General features: G+C 41.4%; 2 protein-coding genes and 2 long non-coding RNA genes across 4 annotated transcripts; 1 reads left to right on the forward strand and 3 right to left on the reverse strand.

Moving 5' to 3' along the window:
* Nucleotides 1-3,979: 3,979 nt before the first annotated feature.
* On the reverse strand, nt 3,980-5,442 carry LOC129771007 (WD repeat domain phosphoinositide-interacting protein 2-like). The gene has a single exon (XM_055774235.1). It carries the CDS (start codon nt 5,262-5,264, stop codon nt 4,056-4,058), a length of 1,209 nt encoding a protein of 402 aa, XP_055630210.1. The 5' UTR covers nt 5,265-5,442; the 3' UTR covers nt 3,980-4,055.
* A 2,454-nt stretch (nt 5,443-7,896) lies between these two features.
* LOC129769164 (uncharacterized) lies at nt 7,897-10,241 on the reverse strand. The gene is made up of 3 exons (XR_008741824.1): nt 8,734-10,241; nt 8,581-8,650; nt 7,897-8,500 (listed from the first exon to the last, which is right to left on the reverse strand). It is a non-coding gene; the product is annotated as an uncharacterized LOC129769164 (long non-coding RNA).
* Nucleotides 10,242-17,989: 7,748 nt separating this feature from the next.
* Nucleotides 17,990-19,415, reverse strand: LOC129769165 (uncharacterized). The gene is made up of 3 exons (XR_008741825.1): nt 18,827-19,415; nt 18,674-18,743; nt 17,990-18,593 (listed from the first exon to the last, which is right to left on the reverse strand). It is a non-coding gene; the product is annotated as an uncharacterized LOC129769165 (long non-coding RNA).
* Nucleotides 19,416-20,783: 1,368 nt separating this feature from the next.
* On the forward strand, nt 20,784-21,635 carry LOC129765814 (uncharacterized protein K02A2.6-like). The gene has a single exon (XM_055766251.1). It carries the CDS (start codon nt 20,784-20,786, stop codon nt 21,633-21,635), a length of 852 nt encoding a protein of 283 aa, XP_055622226.1.
* The last annotated feature ends 414 nt before the right edge of the window (nt 21,636-22,049 follow it).

Below are 22,049 nucleotides of genomic sequence, written 5' to 3' on the forward strand. Positions count from 1 at the left end.
AGGACCACCGAGCACCCTCTGGTCAGGTTGACCATAAACGTTAAGGAGGGCACCTCTCGGCAGTGCCACTCCGGTATCGTCCTGGGCCTGTCGATTGCCGTCAAGAAGGGAAGACGACGAGCAACGGTCAACTGTCCACGTGTCAACCTGCCGTGGACTCCGGTGCCGCATGGTTTGCAGCAGTACAATCACAGTCGCGTCCGCCATTCGCCTCTCTCACGCCACCTTAGGACCACCAAGGCAAGCAAGAATCATCAACAACTAAAACAGAAGTTGTTTAAAAAGAAGGTGAGAATATTGTCTTTTTATTTGATCGCGAAGCCCCCCAATTACCCAGTAATAAGTCGACCCTGAGACCCAGTTCGACGGGTCTCTTGCTACTGAGTTTTTTCCGGGAAGAAAAAGTCACAACCAGTCTACTCAGATCGCAACTCATTAGCTGCTTCCCTCGTGTCAGTACTGTCCAAAATAAAATCATTCGAATAGAAAAAAGATGGGGTTTTTACTCTCGTCCGTCTTTCCCTGCATTTATAACAAGCTCCTAAGTAGATTCACCATATGCCACAATCGAAATTATCAATGCGTTCACACATTTGTTCTTCACACAAAATTTAATACAGATTCTTTGAACATTTTTTGGGATAGGCAAAAATCGAAAACGAGCCAAAACACGTGCAAGCAAAGCAGCTGTCGAAAATTAACCGAACATTCAAAATGGTCGAACTTCTCAGCATACGCGAGCGACATGAGTACCAAAAACGCAACAAAAAATCGAAAAGCCTATATAAATCAAACCATGATCGACATCCTTCAAGTCACAGTCTCGCTCCAGCTAGCAGAGAGAAAATGAATAGGAAGAATGCGTATATTTTCATGCCATTTGGTGGAGAGTGCTTCTGTATTTTTGCATCACATCGCATCTGTACTGGAGTGCAAGTTTAAAATTTCGAAAACTAGAGCGTACATTTGAGGTTGGGATAATAATTTTTATCTGTCCTGATTTAGCAGGACATGATTTTGTGATTCTTTTGGGACGTCTTGATTATTTTTTCATATTCTAGCATTTGTCTTGATTTTTAGAAGAATCTCCTGTACGTATACAGAACAGAAGTATTTTCACCGCAATGATCGCCCGAGAAATATATTGAATATATAGATATGAGTGTTTTGGTCTCTTGAAGTGCACATCCCATGCAACGTGTTTTTATTTATTTACATCTCAAAATAATGATAACGGTTTGGTCATAATCGTAGCTGAAACAGATATCCTGATTTTTAACTCCGACCAGATGGTATCTCTAATACGAGGTATGTTTAAAAAGTATCGCGAATTTTGAATTTTCTCGGGTTACGTATATTCGAATTTCGATTATTTAGTGGCGTTATGTTGGTACTCATGTCTCTCACTTATGCCGACAAGTTCGACTTATACCATGCGCATTCTGCTTTCACTCCACTGCTTGCGAAGAGGCCAAAAATGAGGTAAAGGTACCGTTTTCTATACAAACACACTTAACGGGCCTGTGTGTTCACTATTGTAACATTGGTTTCACAGGACATGTCCATATTCACCACTAAAACACTAAATTTCTTGCAAGCAAAATAACAAACCGATGCTCGTCGTCATATGAAAAGTTTGTTTTTATTGTTTACTAGCTGACCCGGCAAACTTCGTCCCACCCAAAACTTGTTTTTGTTATCAATACCTTCAAACATTCACGTTTTCTTACTAAGCACAAGTTCATGAGTCCAATCGCAGAACTGTTCATTGATTGATCTTCTAATCGACCCCGTTGAATTTATCTTTTACTCTAAAATTTTTAGTACTTCTACCAAAACTCCTCATTATGATATAAGATTATTTTCAGACACAATTCTCGTTCAAGATTTTTCAACCACTTGCAAATAACAAGTTTCTCCGTTACATGAAATAAATGTTTGATACAGAAAATATGATACAATAAAAACAGACCCCTCCCCTTTTCTCTTCTTAGAGGGGAGAAAAGTGTGCATTCACCATAGAAACGTTTCGTGCCCCATAAAATCTTCACATGCCAAATTTGGCTCCATTTGCAGCCCACCCTAAGAGAGGGGGAGGAGTGTCGAACCACCATAGAAACATTTATTGCATTCTGAAGACTCCACGTGCCAAATTTGGTTTCGTTTGCTTGATTAATTCTCGAGTAATGCAGAAATTTGTGTTTCAATGTCTAACCACCATAGAAACATTTGTTGCACCCTAAAACCTCCATTTGTCTAATCTGGTTTCATTTGCTTGATTAATTCTCGAGTAATGCAGAAATTTGTGTTTCATTTGTATGGCAGCCCCCCTTAGAGAGGGGGGTGGAGTGTCTAACCACCATAAAAACATTTATTACACCCTAAAACCTCCACGTGTCTAATTTGGTTTCATTTGCTTGATTAATTATCGAGTAATGCAGACATTTGTGTTTCATTTGTATGGCAGCCCCCCCTAAGAGAGGGGAGAGGAGTATCTAACCACCGTAAAAACATTTATTGCGCCCTAAAACCTTCACATGCCAAATTTGGTTTTGTTAGCTTGATTAATTCTCGAGTAATGTAGAAATTTGTGTTTCATTTGTATGGCAGCCCCCCTCAGAGACGGGGTAGGTGTCTCAAACTATCATAAAAACCTTTCCCGGCCCAAAAACCCCTACATACCAATTTTCGTGTTGATCGGTTCAGTAGTTTCCGAGTCCATAAGAATCAGACAGACAGACAGACAGAAATCCATTTTTTATATATATCATGACGTTTCACCTATAAACACGTGAGAATGAGTATACATAATGCAATACACCAAACTATTGAATTATAATTGCCCAATAGTTGATTGTTTCAATAATGTACAGAGTGACCATCTTACCATGGGTGGCCGTCTTCCCCCGTCCTCCTCTAATAGCAAATTCGTTTTTGAACTGAGTTAGTTCCAAATTGACTCTGTAATAAAAAAACGTTTTCGGGTTTACGAATGAGGCGGTTTGTTGGTGTGCGTTATATAGTTGATTTGTTTATATTTGTGTCGACGTCTGGTGGCTATATTAATGCTTGGGATGTAAATTATTATCTATCAGATCGGAAGGAGCAAGTGCAGTGTAAAATTATAAAAATTTGAATGAAAATTTCAACTTCATGTTGTTTGATTACCTAACACATGCAGTCCTGACACCTACTTAACCGTTTGTCGATACATGCCCTGTTCGTTCAACAAATAGTTACCATTATAATATAAAACCATCACCAGACACATTTTTCATTTAATATGTTTTCGCAATTTCGAAAAAAAATTCTTATTTCATCACATAGAATACATATTCGATACGTACAAGTAAATTTTCATTCATAGTTTTTATTTTAAAGGCATATTTATTCCACCTGAAAATCAATAATTATGTTTGCCTCCCGTTGAAAGCACACGGAGATTGATGCCGTCTACGCGAGTATACTCTTAAAAATCAGAATCCGAATTGGATTATGATTCCAAGAATACAAAAGTAAAAGCAGAAGGTTTTCCATTTTCATAGTCTTTATTTTTAAATTTTCCAAAACAATACTCGGAATTTGACAGTTCAGTATAGTTGTATTGGTGAACACGAGTGCGAACCCATGAAACATCTCAGTGGAAACCCAACGGCTTTCGGGTTGAACCTAGAGCGGAACTGGGTTGCAACTGAGTGAATAAAAAAACGTTTTGACAGCAGTTAGGTTGGAACCGGGCTTGAAACTGAACAAAAACGAATTAGCTATAAATGTCGTTGCTAATTGACAATGTTTTAAAGTGTTGCCATCTGCACATAAACAACTATTACCAATCCTTTGAATACCTTCAAATGGCAAGAGTCTTGAGTTGTTTTATTCCGATAAAGAATAACATATTTCAAATATTAACATATTTTATTTCATTCTTAATCATCCATATCATATTTCAACATTTTATGTTTACAGTTTATAGTCTTCGTTTAAATAACTAGTGTTAAATAGTTTGTGTATCACAAAATTTAACGCATCCACTGTAATCAGTTGTGATTTTAATCTCAATCGAAAATGATGTCGCCACTGGAGCATGGACCCATTTGACAGTTGCCTCTGTTTAAAGATCGAGATGCCGTTGGAATAGCAATCGGCGATGATATGTAAACCCATGGGGAAGAATTCGATGGCCCTCCGCTTCGAAGATCATACTTCTGGATCAGTTGACACTCGCCACCTTCCTGCGGCAGTTTGTACACATAAAGGTAACCTTCCGGTGATCCCACTAATAGACTCAGCACATTTTGGAACGAAGTAACGATACATGAATGTCTGAGACCCGCAACTGGAAGGGTAGCGGATGCGAACGCCCTCTGCTGGGTGAACATGTTCGTCACTTGCGATGGCAGGGCCAATGATAGGTAGCTTGACACTGTCGTGCTGAGGTAACCCATCCAGCGACCGTTACCCGTATTACTGCTTGTCCCGGCTGAGCTAAGATCCAGTTTGAAGATGTGAACGGTTTCCGTGTTCGAACTGCAGCAAAGATACTGCGAGCAGGTACTGAATTCTAGTGACGAGATTGTGACGAAACGTTTTAAGCCACGTTGAAACTCGAAGAGCTTAGCGCCGTCACGGATGGAGAATACTCGGATTATACTGCCATTTACGCTAGCGGTGGCTACCTCGGTACCCTTCGGACTGAAAGCAATCGCTACCAGAGAATTATCGTGAGCTGGGATTAGGTGCTTGGTGAGTAAATAGATCGCATCGAAAATCCGCATTTCCCCCGTTGTTGCGCTGCTTGGATAAGCGAGGAAGCAATAGTCAGAATCTGTTGACAATGCGCATAGGCCGGCAGGATTCGGTGGGATGTTCTCGATAATGTGAACAATCTCCATGTCACTCATATCATGAACATAAATACTTGTCTCTAGAGAGACCACCAGCCTGGTTCGATTCATTTTCACCGCCAGAATTGGGTGCGGATATGAAAGGCTACAGATCTCCGCCCGTCTCCGGAGGTGGAATGTTTTAAGTTTTGTCGGTTCGTTCAACGCAACCACCACTATCAGTGAAGTGTTGTAGAGATGTTCCACCAGCACGATTTCCTCCTTGCAGCTGTGGCAAATGTGGTCCAGCATGACATCCGCTGAGTTCAGCGAAAATAGACTATAGCCATGCCTTGATCTTACGGCAACAGACGAATAATCTTGGTTGAAGCTGACGGAAAAGCCATTCTCGTCGACGTCATCCTGTGGTGTCGATGTCATTTTGACGAAAAGGCTTCTAGTGTTTCTCTGCACAACGTCCGTATCTCATACACAATGCCACACAACTGACTGTATAACTATTTTCAAATCAATTCGGAACACTTAGGGATTATATAAAATCTAGTCTGCCAATGACTAGGGATGCGGTGTCGCCACTTATCAAATTCAATCCGCAGATCTACTCCAACTGAGACCTGGACCAGCACTGTGAACTATTTATAACTTCACGAAAGTTGACCTGATACCCAGTTTGCCCAAGCAATAAAACTATACTATCATAAACCGAGTTTTTCTCGGGAAAGTAAATCTAGGTACCTACTTAGTTTACTTATGGATGGCCTTCGTCCTTTTTTTATTATTATAAGCGATGCATCCTTGCAAATTTTACCTACTTTTTCGTTACTCTCCTCAGACGGAATTGCAACAATAAATTAAGGGTTATTTCTCGAAGAGATTTACGTTAAAGAGATGTACAGTTTCGTCGCATACATCGGGATACTTTGAACTTTGATCTATGTTGCCACACTTAAATCTACTTCCACTACATATACATTTGCGCCACTCAGGATATTCTTCTCGCAATCTTGCCAATCCTCGTTGGATTATAAAGCACACTACCGAGAAGAACCGTAAATGAAGATGGAGAACAGCAACATGGCAGGATTATCCTCTTGCGGCCACTAAGTGAGGGATGCATGTTTTATGACTATGTTTGCCTGGGTCGTGATCAAGTCAGTGCGATCCTTCGCAGAGACAAGAAAAAACAATAAAAAAACGTGTTTAACACAACGTATTGGCAGTTGATTTTCAAAATGTGTTTTTCCAAAGTCGCTGTAACGAATATTGTCCTTTACATACAAGAGTAAAGTAATAGAAACCCACCATATAAGCTACAATTAGGCCGAGGACATAGTAAACGCGGTGCGGTGCGGTGCGATGCGATGCGATTGATTGGGGTTCATCGCGGGCGATGACATACTGATCGCTTCAGATCACGCGTTTTTTGATGTTTCATTCCACTCCATCCTACATGTAAACAATCCAGCACAAGGATGCCCAATATGATAACATGTCTTCATTTTGTAAATAATTGAATTGTGAGATATTTATTTTGGTGATGATGCGATTTTTTTTGTCAAAAAAGCTTCAACCGAACATCTAAATTGAAAGTACAGCGAATGAAATTTTTTTTCAGTGACATTTGGTTACTTTTTCCCAAGTGTTTTAAAGTGGTCGTACACTGTTTGCCCGGAGGTCGAATATTTGATTTTTTTGACAGATAAAGTTTGGTTTGATATTTGTACAAACACTATTTTGTTCGCCACTCTTCAATTTTCAACAGTGGCAAACAATATCAAACATCGAACATGGAAAAAAATTACTGTAATATTTAAGGTGACCTAACCAAGTATCGACAGGTTCGAAGAACAGACCGAAAAAATATTTTGGACATCCAATACTGGAATATTTGCTTGTCGTGTTTTGTGTCGAATATATTAGATTGGGGGAAAAGTTTGTTGGAAAATTTGTTTCCATTCTAAAGGCAGCTTTATAATGCCTCTATCATAGAAGTCTTGGTCCCGATTGGCGAAAAGCTCTAGCAATAGATTTTCATAATCTTCTCTTGATACCAATTTCTTACCACTCTGGTAATTTTTCAATGCAAGAAAAGGTGGTAATTGCTTGGTGTCAGGTCCGGACTATATGGTGGATGCATTAAACCATCCCAATCAATCTCTCGGAATTGTGTGGCTTTGCGTTGTCCTGATGGCACACAACGCATCTTCTGCTAGCCAATTCTGAACGTTTCTAGTCAATCGCTAGCTTCAAACAGTCCATTTGTTGACAGAAGAGATCTGAATTTAGTGTATTGCACTAAAAAAAATATTTTTTTAAGAAATTCAAAAATTTTAAAAAAATAAATTAAATGTTACGTATTTGACTGTTGCAGTATCGGCATCAAAAACACAAATCACAATTTCAGTGGCCTGGCTTGTATTCGCCTTCAGAAATGATAAAGTGTAAAATATACTTAATTTTCTCTTTGAAGACTGTAACCCGCGACGCCGGGGGAGCGCGCGAGCCCGTCGCTACCGGGGAATTTGCGCAGATAAGCGGTCGGCTTAAGCGCCACTCCCGTGAGGGAGACCGACCGCCGTGTTATTTTCCTTGCCCGGCAATGAGACACCCACTGAGGGCGGGTTTGTCCTTTTCTCCTCACAAACCCGGTTAGCTTCGCGACTTTTTTCCTGCACTCTCGGGAGAACCCGCGATATCGTTTGTCCACGAGACGTAATGCAGACACAAGGAAGTCTGGGTCGATCCCACTGACTACCACTTATGCTGAGGTCTCCTCACTGGACCTACTAATAATGATCTTCCCCTCAACTTCAGAGCTCGCTTCGGAGCGTAGGAGTGAGAGTGGAAGTAAACAAAAAAGGAGTCTCCACCCTGACTCGTGACCTAATTAACACAAAAAGAAGAGTGAACGGGTTCGTCGGTGTTTAGGCCACCGCGAGCCAGTAAATACACATTTGTTTCTTAGACCTTAACATATAAATCGAACGGAAAAGTTTATTTTACACTACATTAAATATCAAAACATCTCTCACAACGTTCTCAATCACTTAAATCAATTAGCTTCATCAACACTTCTCTTCTACATTGAACATTTAGTCAATCAGGAAAGAACATCCATCAACATAGAAAATTTATTTACTCTAAGAACATTAATCAAATTTCATTACTCTACTCTAATTTTCCTCCCAAGTCTCGATCTCATCACATCTAGGTTGAGAAGACGGCGCGCTTGCTATTTACTCCGTTAGGCTATTCATGAATGGCTTCGCTTATAGCGATTGAAATTACACAGTCATATGGAGTGAGCTCTCCACTGCATGCATTATTTGTGTGTGTATGGCTTTGAATTGTGTGGCTTTCGTGGTTAGTAGCTATTTATAGCGTTTTGCTCAATATCACTTATCCTACATGCGCATGTTAATAATGGATAAGGAAAAAAGGTACTCACTACCATGGATTTATGTGATTCGCTACGTCGACGGGTTCTACTCCTAGCTGGGCGTGCGATGAGCGGTCCTGACTTCCGGTTTACGCCTGTTGCGGCTGCCAGTATTGTTCGCGCAGCGCAGTCTTCGAACCAGGCGGAAAGGTTTGAGCCTTGGCTGGATTTTTGGTCAATTCCAACGTTGACTCCGTGGGGTCAGTAGCGGCGCTTCCTAAAGAGGTTACACGAAAAGCACACACAAGAACCATTCAAAATTACGCCACATGAGCCAAACCACAATGCCATTCTTACCTCCGGATGTATTTAACGGATGCACGGGAGGGTACAACTTCAACTTTGCCTAAATCTATCGACTATCCAGCTAACAAAATTTGAACAAAAAAAAAAAAAAAAAAAGGACACTAATGAGCACAACTAACTCGCGATAATTAAAACACCAACTACCTTTTGTGAAATTCGCGGTTCAAGAAAATAACACCACTCCGACCTCTTCCACGGTCCACGTTGAAATGGAAGAACATAATTTTTAGTCCTCAGATCAGCGTACTAATCAATAGGACCGGAACTGCGTAATTATTAACGAAGTTAATAATCACGCAAGTCATGCCAAGTTCCCTTGTCCCTACATCGGTCTCATATTCAAATATTCTCGGGCGATCACCTTTAACCTCCCGAGCGCAGTTCAAATCGAATCGCTTGCCGGGTTTTTGAGGTTCCAAGAACAAGAAAACCTCCGCCGAAAGACTCTGCTATTTGGGGGAAATATCCAAACGAAAAAAATGAAAAAAGGAAAGCATGAGTCTTTCGGGTGTATTGGTATTTGGGTGTCTTGGCTAAAACACAGCCGTCGAATCACATCCAGCACCCATTATGCCAAGTTGCTCAAATCTAAAAAGAGGAGCGGCACTCGCGTTGCCTTACATCCAATACATTGAAAGAAGAGAGAGGCTCCGATTCACACAAGTGAGCTGGTGTAGAATCTGAACTTCAAAATAACTAAACGAGGGGCTTCCAAATGTCGAAACCAGTACCACGCTACATCATTCCCTGCTGAATTTTCGAAAATTTGATTGGCATAAACCAATCAAATTTTCGAAGGCGAAAATAGAGTCTCCCTTCGCAGAATGTTCACTAACATTTTCGGGGTCATATGTGGTCATCGTCAAACTGAATTGACTCATCCTCTATCTCCAGTATCAGATCGGGTAATCTGTCTGTAACTGACCATCAACGCTTTACAGCTCCGGTCTCCAGCGAAATGTCATGCGAACCACTGTAAAAGGTTAACTCTAAACGCCCATCAAAAATTACTGGCATTACAGCAACTAACTAACTACTGAACTGAGAAACAAGAAAAACTCGAAAATACATCAATCGATCTGACCTTCAAGAACTACTATTAGTTGACAATCCTATTCACACAAAATGAAGAAAAAATATACTCAAAATTACCCAAAACTATAACTAAAATCCTTACATCCTCCACTTCTCATTAATAGAAGTATTTCTGGAGATGTAAAAAAAACGTACTATCGACCTACGTCGAAAAAATAACTCGATGAATATTGTTCATTCCGACCTCAGAACTTTACCCGAGTAAAAAGGAATGAAAACAATATCCATCTTAAATTAGCCCGAAATTTCTTCGGATATGGAAGCTACTTTGGAAACTCCAAAGATTGCGTGCTTCCACCGAAGAAAAATCTTAAAGTTCGCCATTCTCAATCGTTGGCATGCTCCAACGATGAGATGACCTTTTTCCTAACAAAATCACAAAACAAAACTAAATAATCAACCAATCACACATTCACGCACCCCTCGCTTACAAGCGATGTACACTCATTCTCCCAATACACTCACACAAGTCACTCAAGCTATTGCCAACTAAACAGTGTTTAAGAAGTAAACAAACCGGAGCGATGGTTTGGTCAGTGAAGTTTGTTTTTTTTTTTTTTTTTTTTTTTTTTTTTTAATTTATGTGTTTCACACGGACGATTCCGTGTTTATGAAGAAAAAACCTTGTGAGCGATATGGACAACGATGGAAAAGGAAAGTGAAGATGGTGAGTCGTTCCAATTCTTAGGTGTTAAGCTTTTTTTTCTCTTTTTCTTTCCCAGATTAGGTTCGACAAGGGGAACAGCATCACCGATTGGACTGGATTGTTGCTGAGGAAACGATCCAAACAACGACGAAGGACGAGGATGACCAGGAACGGGACCAAAAAGGGACTAGGACAAAAAGGACGGAGGAATATTGAACGGGACCATTGGAGACAAATAATGAAGGAATCTGCAAAACGACTAGGACAACTCTTGGAAACCACAACTGAAGGAAAACACAGGAATGGAATGAAAATCATCAAAAGAAAACACAGTAATGGAAAAGGATGGAGGCTACTGAAAAGCCGGTAGAAAACGGGAACAACTGGATCTGGACACTGGTGAAACACAAGGGAAACACGGACAGGAAAATTTTCAAGGATAGGACACGGAATATGAGCTGGAGGACACAGTGACAAGACCAAAATCACAACGATAACCAAAATGTAATTATTCAATCTAAATATCTATTAATTTTTTACTTATTTTAGGAATTAAACTAAGGAAACTGTACCAACACGGATAACCTAATAAACTAAACGGAATTTCTTCGAACCAAAAAAAAACAAATAAATAATGGAATACCGGAACGCCAAAAATGACGAAAAAAACAAAAACAACCGAAAAATATGGAATATAAACAAAGAAAAAACGTGAGTGACTATAACTTTTTAATGAATTAACAAACTAATCTAACTAGAATTAAGACTAACACTAGAAGTAAGGGTTAGGGAACTAGGAAAAAATAATAACTAACTACAACTAATATTTACAAATATTTACAATCCGGGTCGCTTTTCCCTACCAACTCGGTTCCGAAGGTCGGTCTCTTTCTTGATGTTTTCGTTGGGATTCCCGTTAGTCACTTCGGCTACATAGCTTTCAAATGCTTGATTCTACGGAATCACCCAGATCGAGAGGTTTATCTAGTCTCTTCTTCTTCCGACTGCTTTCAAGTGCTGAGGCGCTCTCCTCTTCGTTTCTTCACAAAGTCCACTACTGATTGTTTCGAAAATCATCATCAGTGCTCGCTTTACGCTTCGCGGTACCATGACCGCTACTTTGCACAGGTCATCGCTCCGACTCTTTCCTTTTCTTCGTGAACTTTGCTACTTTTTTTTTTTGAATCATTGTGAGCTTTCAACCCAGACTTTAGGCAATCTTCCAAAGTCTCAACGATTCCTCAATCGATGGGATTCGACGTAGACTTTCCACATAGGTGTGTTTTCTATTATTAGTTCCTTTCTGAAAGGTACATAGCTTGAACACATAACCCTTAGGTTTTTGGAGCATCAGAAGGAAAATTCATTTTTTTGAGCTGGTTTGCGAAAAATACGCCAATGCGTTTTCCAGCGTTATCCTCCAGCTCATAGGTGTGAGAACCAAGGACTTTTCTTACAACACATTGTTCGTATTTAGGAGCGAGCTTTTTGCAAAAACCTTTGCCTTTATCTGACAGATCAAATGTCTTTTTCAGGATCTTTTCCCCAACAACATACCGTGGACAATCTGTGTTTGATCGCAGATTGTAATTTTTTTCGTGTCTTTTATAAGCTTTTGCCAGATTATTCCTCACCTCTTCGAACAATTGCTTCCGTTCTTCTGACAATTTTTCCTGACAGTTTTCTTCCTGTTGGTGGTTATCTCGAATGATGGCGTATTCCTTTCCATCCGAGACCTGGTTCCGCCCAAAAACGACGAAATAGGGACTATATTTGGTGGAATCGTGAACTGCGTTTCTAATTGCGTTGGCAATCTCTTGTAAGTTGTTCGTCCAATGCTTATGTTCTTTTTTAAGGGTGGCTCGAATGGCTGTGGTTACCACGCGATTCACCCTTTCGGTGTTATTGACCTGTGGGTGGTAGGCAGGTGTCAACCAGTGGTTTACGTTATATTTAACTAGCAGTTCGCGGAAAATTTTGGACAAAAATTGAGTTCCATTATCTGTAAGAACGATTTCTGGAACTCCGAAAAGTCGGAAAATCATGTTTTCTACGAAGTCTACGAGTGAATCAGCTTTCGCCTCTCTAAAAGGCTGCACGAGTACAAATTTGCTGAAGACGTCCGTGGCCACCAGTAGGCACGTGCTACGCTTTTTCCCCGAGACAGGCAGTGGTCCGATATAGTCCAAAGTGACGAACTGCCATGGGTACTCTACCGGCTTTTGCGATCCCATCGGAGGAGTTGCATTTATATTCACCGCTTTGCTCGTTTGGCATTGCACACATTCTCTACAGAAGTTTTTTATTTCTTTGGCCATACCTGGCCAAAAATGCCTTTCCTTTACAGACCCCAGCGTCTTCTCGAAGCCGAAATGGGCTTTCCCATGCTCGGTCCTAATCACATCCGTTCTTGCTGCTTTCGGAGTGAACCACTTCCACGCGAATCGAGGGTCGGATCGTTTATTTTGGGATTTGCAATATTTGTAGATTCTCCCGTCAATTACTTTGTAATCTTTGAATTGAATGGGGTTTGCTTCAATTTGTGACATTAGATCGTCGTACTGAGGATCGAGTGACGTTACCGTTACGGTTTCAATTGAGCGCGACAGACAATCTGCAGTTATGTTATTCTTCCCCTTTCGGTAAACCAGTTCCACGTCATACGACTGTATTCTTAGGGCCCATCGTAGCAATTTAGAGTTTCCTGATTCCGCCCCTATTTTAAATAGCCACAGTAAACTTCTGGCATCAGTTACTATCCGAAATTTTGTCCCTTCCACATAATGGCGGAAGTGGTCTATCGCCATAAGAACCGCCAAACATTCTTTCTCGACCGCTGCATATTTCCGTTGAGTGTTGCTTAGCTTTTTGCTAAAATAGCTTATAATCCGCGTTTGCCCTTCGAGTTCCTGCACCAGAGCAGCGCCAATAGCGTTGTCTGAAGCGTCAGACTCTATCGTGAAAGGCTTTGAAAAATCCGGATTGCCCAGAATTGGGGCCGATATGAGCGCTGATTTCAGCTTATTAAATGCCGTTTCCGCCTCCTCAGTCCATGAAATTTTCTTCTTATCCTTTTTCAAAAGGTTTGTTATTGGGGTAGTTATTTCGCTGTAGTTGCTAATAAATTTTTGGTAAAAACCAGCCAATCCCATTAATCGTCGGACGTCCTTCACTGTTTTCGGTCTCGCGTAATCAAGGATGGGTTGTATACGGGATTCATCGATTGCCACTCCGTGTTCCGATAAAAGGTACCCCAAGTACATGACCTTTCTTTGGCAAAATTTCGACTTTTCTAACGAAATAGTTAGTCTTGCTGCTTTCAACCGCCCCGCTATTATTCGCAGTAATTTGAAATGCTCATTGAGCGTTTTTGTTGCCACCACCACGTCATCTAAATACACGAATACGTTCGGCTGAAGATCGAATCCGATCACTTTATTCATCAGCCGGCACATCGTGAATGGGGCATTCGTTAGTCCAAAAGGGCATACTTTGAACCGGAAGAGTCCCTTTGATGTTCGGAAGGCTGTAAAATTTCTGCATTCTTCTTTCAGAGGAATCTGAAAGTAAGCATCTTTCAGGTCGATTACTGAAAAGAATTTCGCATTTTCTAAACGATGGAAAATATCCTGCATATTTTGCATAGGATATGCGTCCTTTACCGTCATCGCATTTATCCTTCTCGAATCTAAACAAACTCTGATCTTTCCATTTGATTTCCTCACAGCAACCAAGGGGTTCGTCCACTCGCTATAGCATTCTTCAATCGCATCTAACTGTTTGAAACGTTCTATTTCTTCATCAATTTCCTTCTGTATGTAGGGTGAACATTTATATACAGGTTGATTCCGCGGTTTGGCATCCTCCTTCAATATGATCTCGTGTTGTATGAGGTTCGTCCTCCCAAGTTTACCAGGGGCAGTAAAGGCAAATTGTTTTATTGTCGTTATCAGCTGTGCTCGCTCTTTCGTTGTGAGATTATGCTCCGTTTCGATCTCATCAGGTATCGGTTCCGCCGGAGAATCGAATGTTGGGAAATCTAGTGTTTCATCTTCTTTTTCTGGAATTTTCGGAATTTCCACGGTTGGCTCCACTGTGAAACACATTTGTGAAGTTTGCCCGATATCCAATGTTTCAATTTTCTCCAAACCGTACCCCATATCTATCATCGGTTTAATGCCGAACCCTTCCCAGAAATTTGTACCCAAAATAAGTTTTCTGCTGATCTGAGGAACAATAATGGTTGAGATGACACGAGTCATGTTTTTGTAAGTGTATGGTACGTTAAGGTATCCCAGACACTTGTATGCTGTTCCATCAGCTGTACTCACTCGAATCGCTGCCGGAAGAATTTTCAGTCCGTATTTTATTGCCAACTCTGACGAATTTGTTACGCTCACTCCGGCTCCCGAGTCTAATAATGCTTCAATTTCGGAATCAAAAACTCTCACTGTAATATGGGGACATTTACTTGAATTGATCGTGATGTGATGTATTGTTGCTAGTGGATCAAAGTTTTTTATTTTTGTATTGGGAATCGTGAGGTTTCCAAGGACGGAAGGATTCCCCTGCTCACATCCTCTACTCAGTTTCCCGAATCGTTGGTACGATTGCGAAACGTCATCGTCGAAGAGCAACGTTCACATGATCGAATCGTCCTTCCTAGAATTCCACACCCAAAACAAAAAATTGTTTTCGGTCTCGAACAGTCCCGCCATGTATGTCCGGGCTGTTGACAGTTCCAACAACTTCGTGTAGGTGGCGCTGATGTATTCGGTTGTTCCTCTTGCCTATTCCCTCTTGCAATCAATGTTCTCGGTCTCATTGCTTGACGTTCTCTGGGCTGGTTTAGTTCCACTGCATTAACCATCTCCTCTTCGTCACTCGTGTACTCTGCCGCGTCAATTTGCAGGTTGTTTACCGGTCTTCTTGCTGGTTCTAGGAAACCCATCTGGAGGCTAGGATCAGTTGCATCAATGCGGTAATTCAGTTTTATCAGCTGATGCAGATCATTCACCTCGATCGTTGCCAATTTCGAACGATAGTGTAGGCGCATGTTGTCCCACACTATCTCGAATTTTCTGCTTTTCGACAGAGGTTTGGAGAGCATTTTTGTCAGTTTTTCGATTTCTGTAACAAATGCGATGAATGACTCGCCTCTCTGTTGTTTCCTCTCATGGATTTTCTGCCGTATCCCTTGATCTTGATTTGGGTTACCAAATCTGTATTTGATCATGTGTTCGAACGTCTGCCAGTCGTCAAACTGATCTACGAATGTGAAAAACCAGTCAGAGGCAAGACCATCCAACAGCAAATGCACATCCCGTAAAAGTTGTCTATCTGAAACTCCCTCTCGCTCCGCAATCTTTTTTAATTTATACAGGAAGCTCTCCACACTTCCCGACCTGTTTTCTCCAGTGAACCTAAGCTTCCATTTTTCGACTCTGTAAAAGTCTCTGCCCGTCTGGTGTGCTTGATTCTGACGTCGATGCCCTCTTGTTTCGTGTCTTGTTCTGTCCGTAAATCGCGGTTCCCGGTAGGAATATGAATCATCTGAGGACTCATAGTCATCCGAACTTCCAGCGTGCTGTTCACTTAAATTTGGTCGAACATTCTGAGTTTGTCTCGTTATTGTCGGTTGATGTGTGATCGTATTTGGACCTTCTAAGACGCTGTATACGGGTCGTGGTGCATCGGGTCGTAATGTATCGAACCGGACTTTTGTTTCCCTCCTGCTGGGTTCACTGGTTGTCTGGTTGCTATCGCCATTAAGCCTATTCCCTACCACACAAGTCATTCTGTTGTTATTAGAAGTTGCCAGAACGCTCTGCATGGTTTTCTCTAGTTGTTCGATTTTTTCTCGCAATTCCCTGTTCTCTTGTTGCAGTTCAGTTTCCCACACTCGTCGGGTTTTTGGTATTGCACCAGTATTTTTAATCGGCAAATTGTTTGCCCCCACAGGTGTAGTCAGTTCTGGCAACGGTAGATGATGTTGTTCGTTTTCAGTACGTGGAGGACTCAAGGCTTTGGCTTGCTCTGCCTCGTTAATCATGTAATTAATCCTATCCAACACCGGTGATGCTGGTGGACCAACCTTGTATTGCCTCATCAATTCCCCAATACTGCGAACCAAATCTCTTTTTTGTATCTTCTCGCTCTCGTTTTCAGCTGAACACCGTTTCGCTCTGTAATAGCAATGTAAAAGAACCGACTCCCATCTGGTGTCCATCCCATATCGCCACAAAGCCTTCTTCACTTCGTCGAATTTTTTTCCCACCACTGGGTATTCGTCCCGTATACTTAAATTGGAACGATAGTTCCGCCCTATTTTAGCATCTGCCTTAAATAATTTCCTCAAACACCGCTGTTTCTCAGAGAGGTCTAGCCCGATTGTATTCTCATCGAGTTTCTCCCGAATACTCAGCTCGTAGTCTACTTCGTCCATCGTAAGGTACTCCGCAGACGGAAATTTATCCATTTTGATTAATTAAAACAATACCAATAATTAATATATATATATTTTTTTAATTCACAGGACAACGGGACGTAGCTGACTGATTCCGAATGCTTGATCAATAATTTTATAAAGAACAATTTTAATCAATAATACAGTAGAGAGGCTGAATTTCAACAAAAAAAAAAAATAGTTTTAGATACGAAAAATGTGTTTGAGAATAATTACGTAGTAGAAGACAATAATTATAACTGCCCAATATCGTTTTTATGTTTGAGCTGATATGGATGAATAATTAACAAGAAAAATAAATGTATTATACATGCGAGTTAAATGTTCAAGGATTCTTACCGAAATAGATATTTGTATGAATAAACAAAAAATAATTAAATGTAATAATTGATGAAGATTATCATAGAAATTAATAAACAAAATATATACCAAAAATATTATGAACGAAAATGTAAATTAATAACTCAAAAAAAAGGGAAAAAAAATCTTTCACCAAAAAACATAAATTTTTCCGAAGACAAAGAAAAAAAAATTATAATTTCTCAAATAATTTTCCCAAAATTATTTTCCAATGACATCAAATGTCGTGCCAAAAACCACGTTGGGCGCCAAATGTAACCCGCGACGCCGGGGGAGCGCGCGAGCCCGTCGCTACCGGGGAATTTGCGCAGATAAGCGGTCGGCTTAAGCGCCACTCCCGTGAGGGAGACCGACCGCCGTGTTATTTTCCTTGCCCGGCAATGAGACACCCACTGAGGGCGGGTTTGTCCTTTTCTCCTCACAAACCCGGTTAGCTTCGCGACTTTTTTCCTGCACTCTCGGGAGAACCCGCGATATCGTTTGTCCACGAGACGTAATGCAGACACAAGGAAGTCTGGGTCGATCCCACTGACTACCACTTATGCTGAGGTCTCCTCACTGGACCTACTAATAATGATCTTCCCCTCAACTTCAGAGCTCGCTTCGGAGCGTAGGAGTGAGAGTGGAAGTAAACAAAAAAGGAGTCTCCACCCTGACTCGTGACCTAATTAACACAAAAAGAAGAGTGAACGGGTTCGTCGGTGTTTAGGCCACCGCGAGCCAGTAAATACACATTTGTTTCTTAGACCTTAACATATAAATCGAACGGAAAAGTTTATTTTACACTACATTAAATATCAAAACATCTCTCACAACGTTCTCAATCACTTAAATCAATTAGCTTCATCAACACTTCTCTTCTACATTGAACATTTAGTCAATCAGGAAAGAACATCCATCAACATAGAAAATTTATTTACTCTAAGAACATTAATCAAATTTCATTACTCTACTCTAATTTTCCTCCCAAGTCTCGATCTCATCACATCTAGGTTGAGAAGACGGCGCGCTTGCTATTTACTCCGTTAGGCTATTCATGAATGGCTTCGCTTATAGCGATTGAAATTACACAGTCATATGGAGTGAGCTCTCCACTGCATGCATTATTTGTGTGTGTATGGCTTTGAATTGTGTGGCTTTCGTGGTTAGTAGCTATTTATAGCGTTTTGCTCAATATCACTTATCCTACATGCGCATGTTAATAATGGATAAGGAAAAAAGGTACTCACTACCATGGATTTATGTGATTCGCTACGTCGACGGGTTCTACTCCTAGCTGGGCGTGCGATGAGCGGTCCTGACTTCCGGTTTACGCCTGTTGCGGCTGCCAGTATTGTTCGCGCAGCGCAGTCTTCGAACCAGGCGGAAAGGTTTGAGCCTTGGCTGGATTTTTGGTCAATTCCAACGTTGACTCCGTGGGGTCAGTAGCGGCGCTTCCTAAAGAGGTTACACGAAAAGCACACACAAGAACCATTCAAAATTACGCCACATGAGCCAAACCACAATGCCATTCTTACCTCCGGATGTATTTAACGGATGCACGGGAGGGTACAACTTCAACTTTGCCTAAATCTATCGACTATCCAGCTAACAAAATTTGAACAAAAAAAAAAAAAAAAAAAGGACACTAATGAGCACAACTAACTCGCGATAATTAAAACACCAACTACCTTTTGTGAAATTCGCGGTTCAAGAAAATAACACCACTCCGACCTCTTCCACGGTCCACGTTGAAATGGAAGAACATAATTTTTAGTCCTCAGATCAGCGTACTAATCAATAGGACCGGAACTGCGTAATTATTAACGAAGTTAATAATCACGCAAGTCATGCCAAGTTCCCTTGTCCCTACATCGGTCTCATATTCAAATATTCTCGGGCGATCACCTTTAACCTCCCGAGCGCAGTTCAAATCGAATCGCTTGCCGGGTTTTTGAGGTTCCAAGAACAAGAAAACCTCCGCCGAAAGACTCTGCTATTTGGGGGAAATATCCAAACGAAAAAAATGAAAAAAGGAAAGCATGAGTCTTTCGGGTGTATTGGTATTTGGGTGTCTTGGCTAAAACACAGCCGTCGAATCACATCCAGCACCCATTATGCCAAGTTGCTCAAATCTAAAAAGAGGAGCGGCACTCGCGTTGCCTTACATCCAATACATTGAAAGAAGAGAGAGGCTCCGATTCACACAAGTGAGCTGGTGTAGAATCTGAACTTCAAAATAACTAAACGAGGGGCTTCCAAATGTCGAAACCAGTACCACGCTACAAGACTTCCCTTGTTAACACCCTATAACTCACAACTGAATGGAACTGTCGTATATTACGCCTCTAGGAAATCTCGATTTAGTATAACATTAACCCAATATGACTCGTAATTGAAGTGATCCACGACTCAGACCGTGATTCACGATGCAGACACACTAGAGTACGGTTGACTCTCTACAATCTGGCGACGAGGATACAAACCAAGTGTAAAATACGAAGAGTAAAAGGTAATTATCGGATAAAACAGTTGAGATTCGAAGTGAAAACTCCCTATGTCCAAAGGCGGACGGGAAAAGCTGCACTTTACGGAAATAGGCGTCGAGAAAGAAAAGTTTTCGTGACGCCAGTGTTTCGTTTTTTATGAAAATGGTGCAGAATGGCGAAGCCATTTTCGTTGAGCTTATAACGCCGTGCGTGATGAAGCGGAAAGTAGATTTCCCTTGTAAACATAAAAAAAAGGTTTTTATGCGAGAGTCAAGAGGACTCTCCGGTGATTGGTTGCGGAAATTATATAAATTTCTGGATATTTGCGAGGGTTAGAAGAATCCTCCTGAGAAAGATTTGTGCATTTGTGGTGGAGATCAGAAGGATCTCCCGGATCGAAGAGCGAATGTTGCGAGAATGATCCTGTGTATGTGTTAGCGAGAATGAGTAGATTCTCCTGTTCAATAGAAGGTGTGAGTTTGTAGAATTCACCTGAGTTGGAATGTGGAATGTAGTTGGTGTGAGTCGCTTTAGCATCTACTGCCGATGTTTTTATGTTGTTGCAAGTTCAACTGCATAAGGGTGTTGGTGAAGAGTGAAATAATGGTCTCATATTTCACTGTCATTTCAGATGTAGGACTCACGACCAATACCACCTTTCCATTGCGACCAAATCGAAGCGAATAAGCTTGCGCGAGAGTGGAAAACTTGGAAGGAATTCTGAATGAAGGATTTAAGTTTCCCTAAAATCGAGGCACTGGAAATCGCACAGGAAAGCGTGGATAAGAAGGTGGAAGACATGTCTACGGCGCAGCCCTCGGAGAAAGTTTTTAAGGTGGAGCAGATAAAACGTAAGAAACCACAATTTGCATCGCAATATGTAAGAACCGAGAAATCCTGTTTTAACTGCGGTCGTCCGGGACACATTGCAGTTTCAGCTGCATGCCCAGTACGGGGAAAGCAATGTCGGAGCCGCAAGAGCTACGGCCATTTCGAGAGGCTGTGTCGGAAGACAAATCATTAGTCGGGCCGTGAAGCCGACATCCAAGCAGTGGAGGATGTGAAACGATCAGAGAAATCGACAAAGGTTTATTATGCCTTCTATTCAGGCAATGAGTCAAACGTCATCATATGTACGATCGGTGGAGTTCGTGTTGAAATGTTAGTCGACTCCGGGGCGGATGCCAATCTCGTCACTGAAGATGCTTGGGAGACTTTCGAGAAGCAGAGAATTTCAGTAGTTTCATCTACCAGAGGCAGTACTCGAGTTTTGCGTGCTTATGGAAGCCAGAATGTGTTGACAATTCGAGGATCATTCGTAGCAGATATTGTCATTGGAGAGAATCGTGTTCAGGTCGAATTTTTTGTTGTTGTAGGGGGGCAGCGGTGTTTGCTGGGAGATTCTACCGCTAAGAAATTAGGAGTGCTCAGAGTCGGTTTGAATGACAACAGCGTGGAAGCAAAGCCGTTCACGAAGATCAAGGAATTCAGATCACATATTCGCATCGACCCTCAGGCCGTGCCAGTGTTTCAGCCAATGCGGAGGATTCCTATCCTACTAGATGAGATGTTGAGTCGTGACATAATCGAAATTAAGACAGGTCCTACAACGTGGGTATCACCATTAGTTGTGGTCGGTAAGGCCAATGGGGAACCCCGTTTATGCCTCGACTTGCGCCGCGTAAACGAAGCGGTACTGCGTGCACATCACCCCATGCCTGTTATCGAGGATTATTTGGCGAAACTCGGAAGAGGCCGTTTGTGGAGCAAGCTAGACATTAAGGAAGCGTTTCTTCAAGTCGAGCTCGACGAGGCGTCTCGTGATGCAACTACTTTCATCACTGTGCGAGGTCTTTTCTGCTTCAAGCGTTTGCCGTTTGGTTTGGTGACGGTACCAGAACTGTTTCAAAAGACGATGGACGAAACTCTCAGTGGCTGCATTGGTATCTCGATGATCGTTGAGGGGCAGAATCTTAATGTACACGATGAACGGCTAAACAAGGTAATGTAATATCTTGATACGAATGAAGCAAATAGTTTACATAGAGAAAGTTGTTGTTCTTTTTCTTTTCGTGTGTTCTCTTGTGATTGCAGGTTCTATCTCGACTGAATGATCGAGGTGTAGAACTCAATTGGGACAAATGCCAACTGAGGGTGGCTGAACTCGACTTCTTGGGGCACAAAATTGCTCAAGGCGGAATTAGGCCTTCAAAAGTTAAAACACATGCTATATTGTCGTTCAGAGAACCTAGCAACGAAGCGGAAGTTCGTAGTTTCCTTGGGCTCGCCAATTATTCCTTTATTTCTTTATTTCTTTTCTTTAACCCATCTGACTCACACTTGGTCTTAATGATTTTCTTAAAACTAAACGACACTACTAAATCAAAATACAATGGTCCAACAAAATAAAACAATACAAAGATTT

Source organism: Toxorhynchites rutilus, chromosome 2 (genome assembly GCF_029784135.1).
Source record: "Toxorhynchites rutilus septentrionalis strain SRP chromosome 2, ASM2978413v1, whole genome shotgun sequence".
In the NCBI taxonomy this organism is placed as follows: domain Eukaryota; kingdom Metazoa; phylum Arthropoda; class Insecta; order Diptera; family Culicidae; genus Toxorhynchites; species Toxorhynchites rutilus.

What these genes read in the sequence shown, in the direction of transcription:
- LOC129765814 (XM_055766251.1), top strand. Translation starts at nt 20,784, where the DNA reads ATGTTAGTCGACTCCGGGGCGGATGCCAATCTCGTCACTGAAGATGCT.
- LOC129771007 (XM_055774235.1), bottom strand. Translation starts at nt 5,264, where the DNA reads ATGACATCGACACCACAGGATGACGTCGACGAGAATGGCTTTTCCGTC.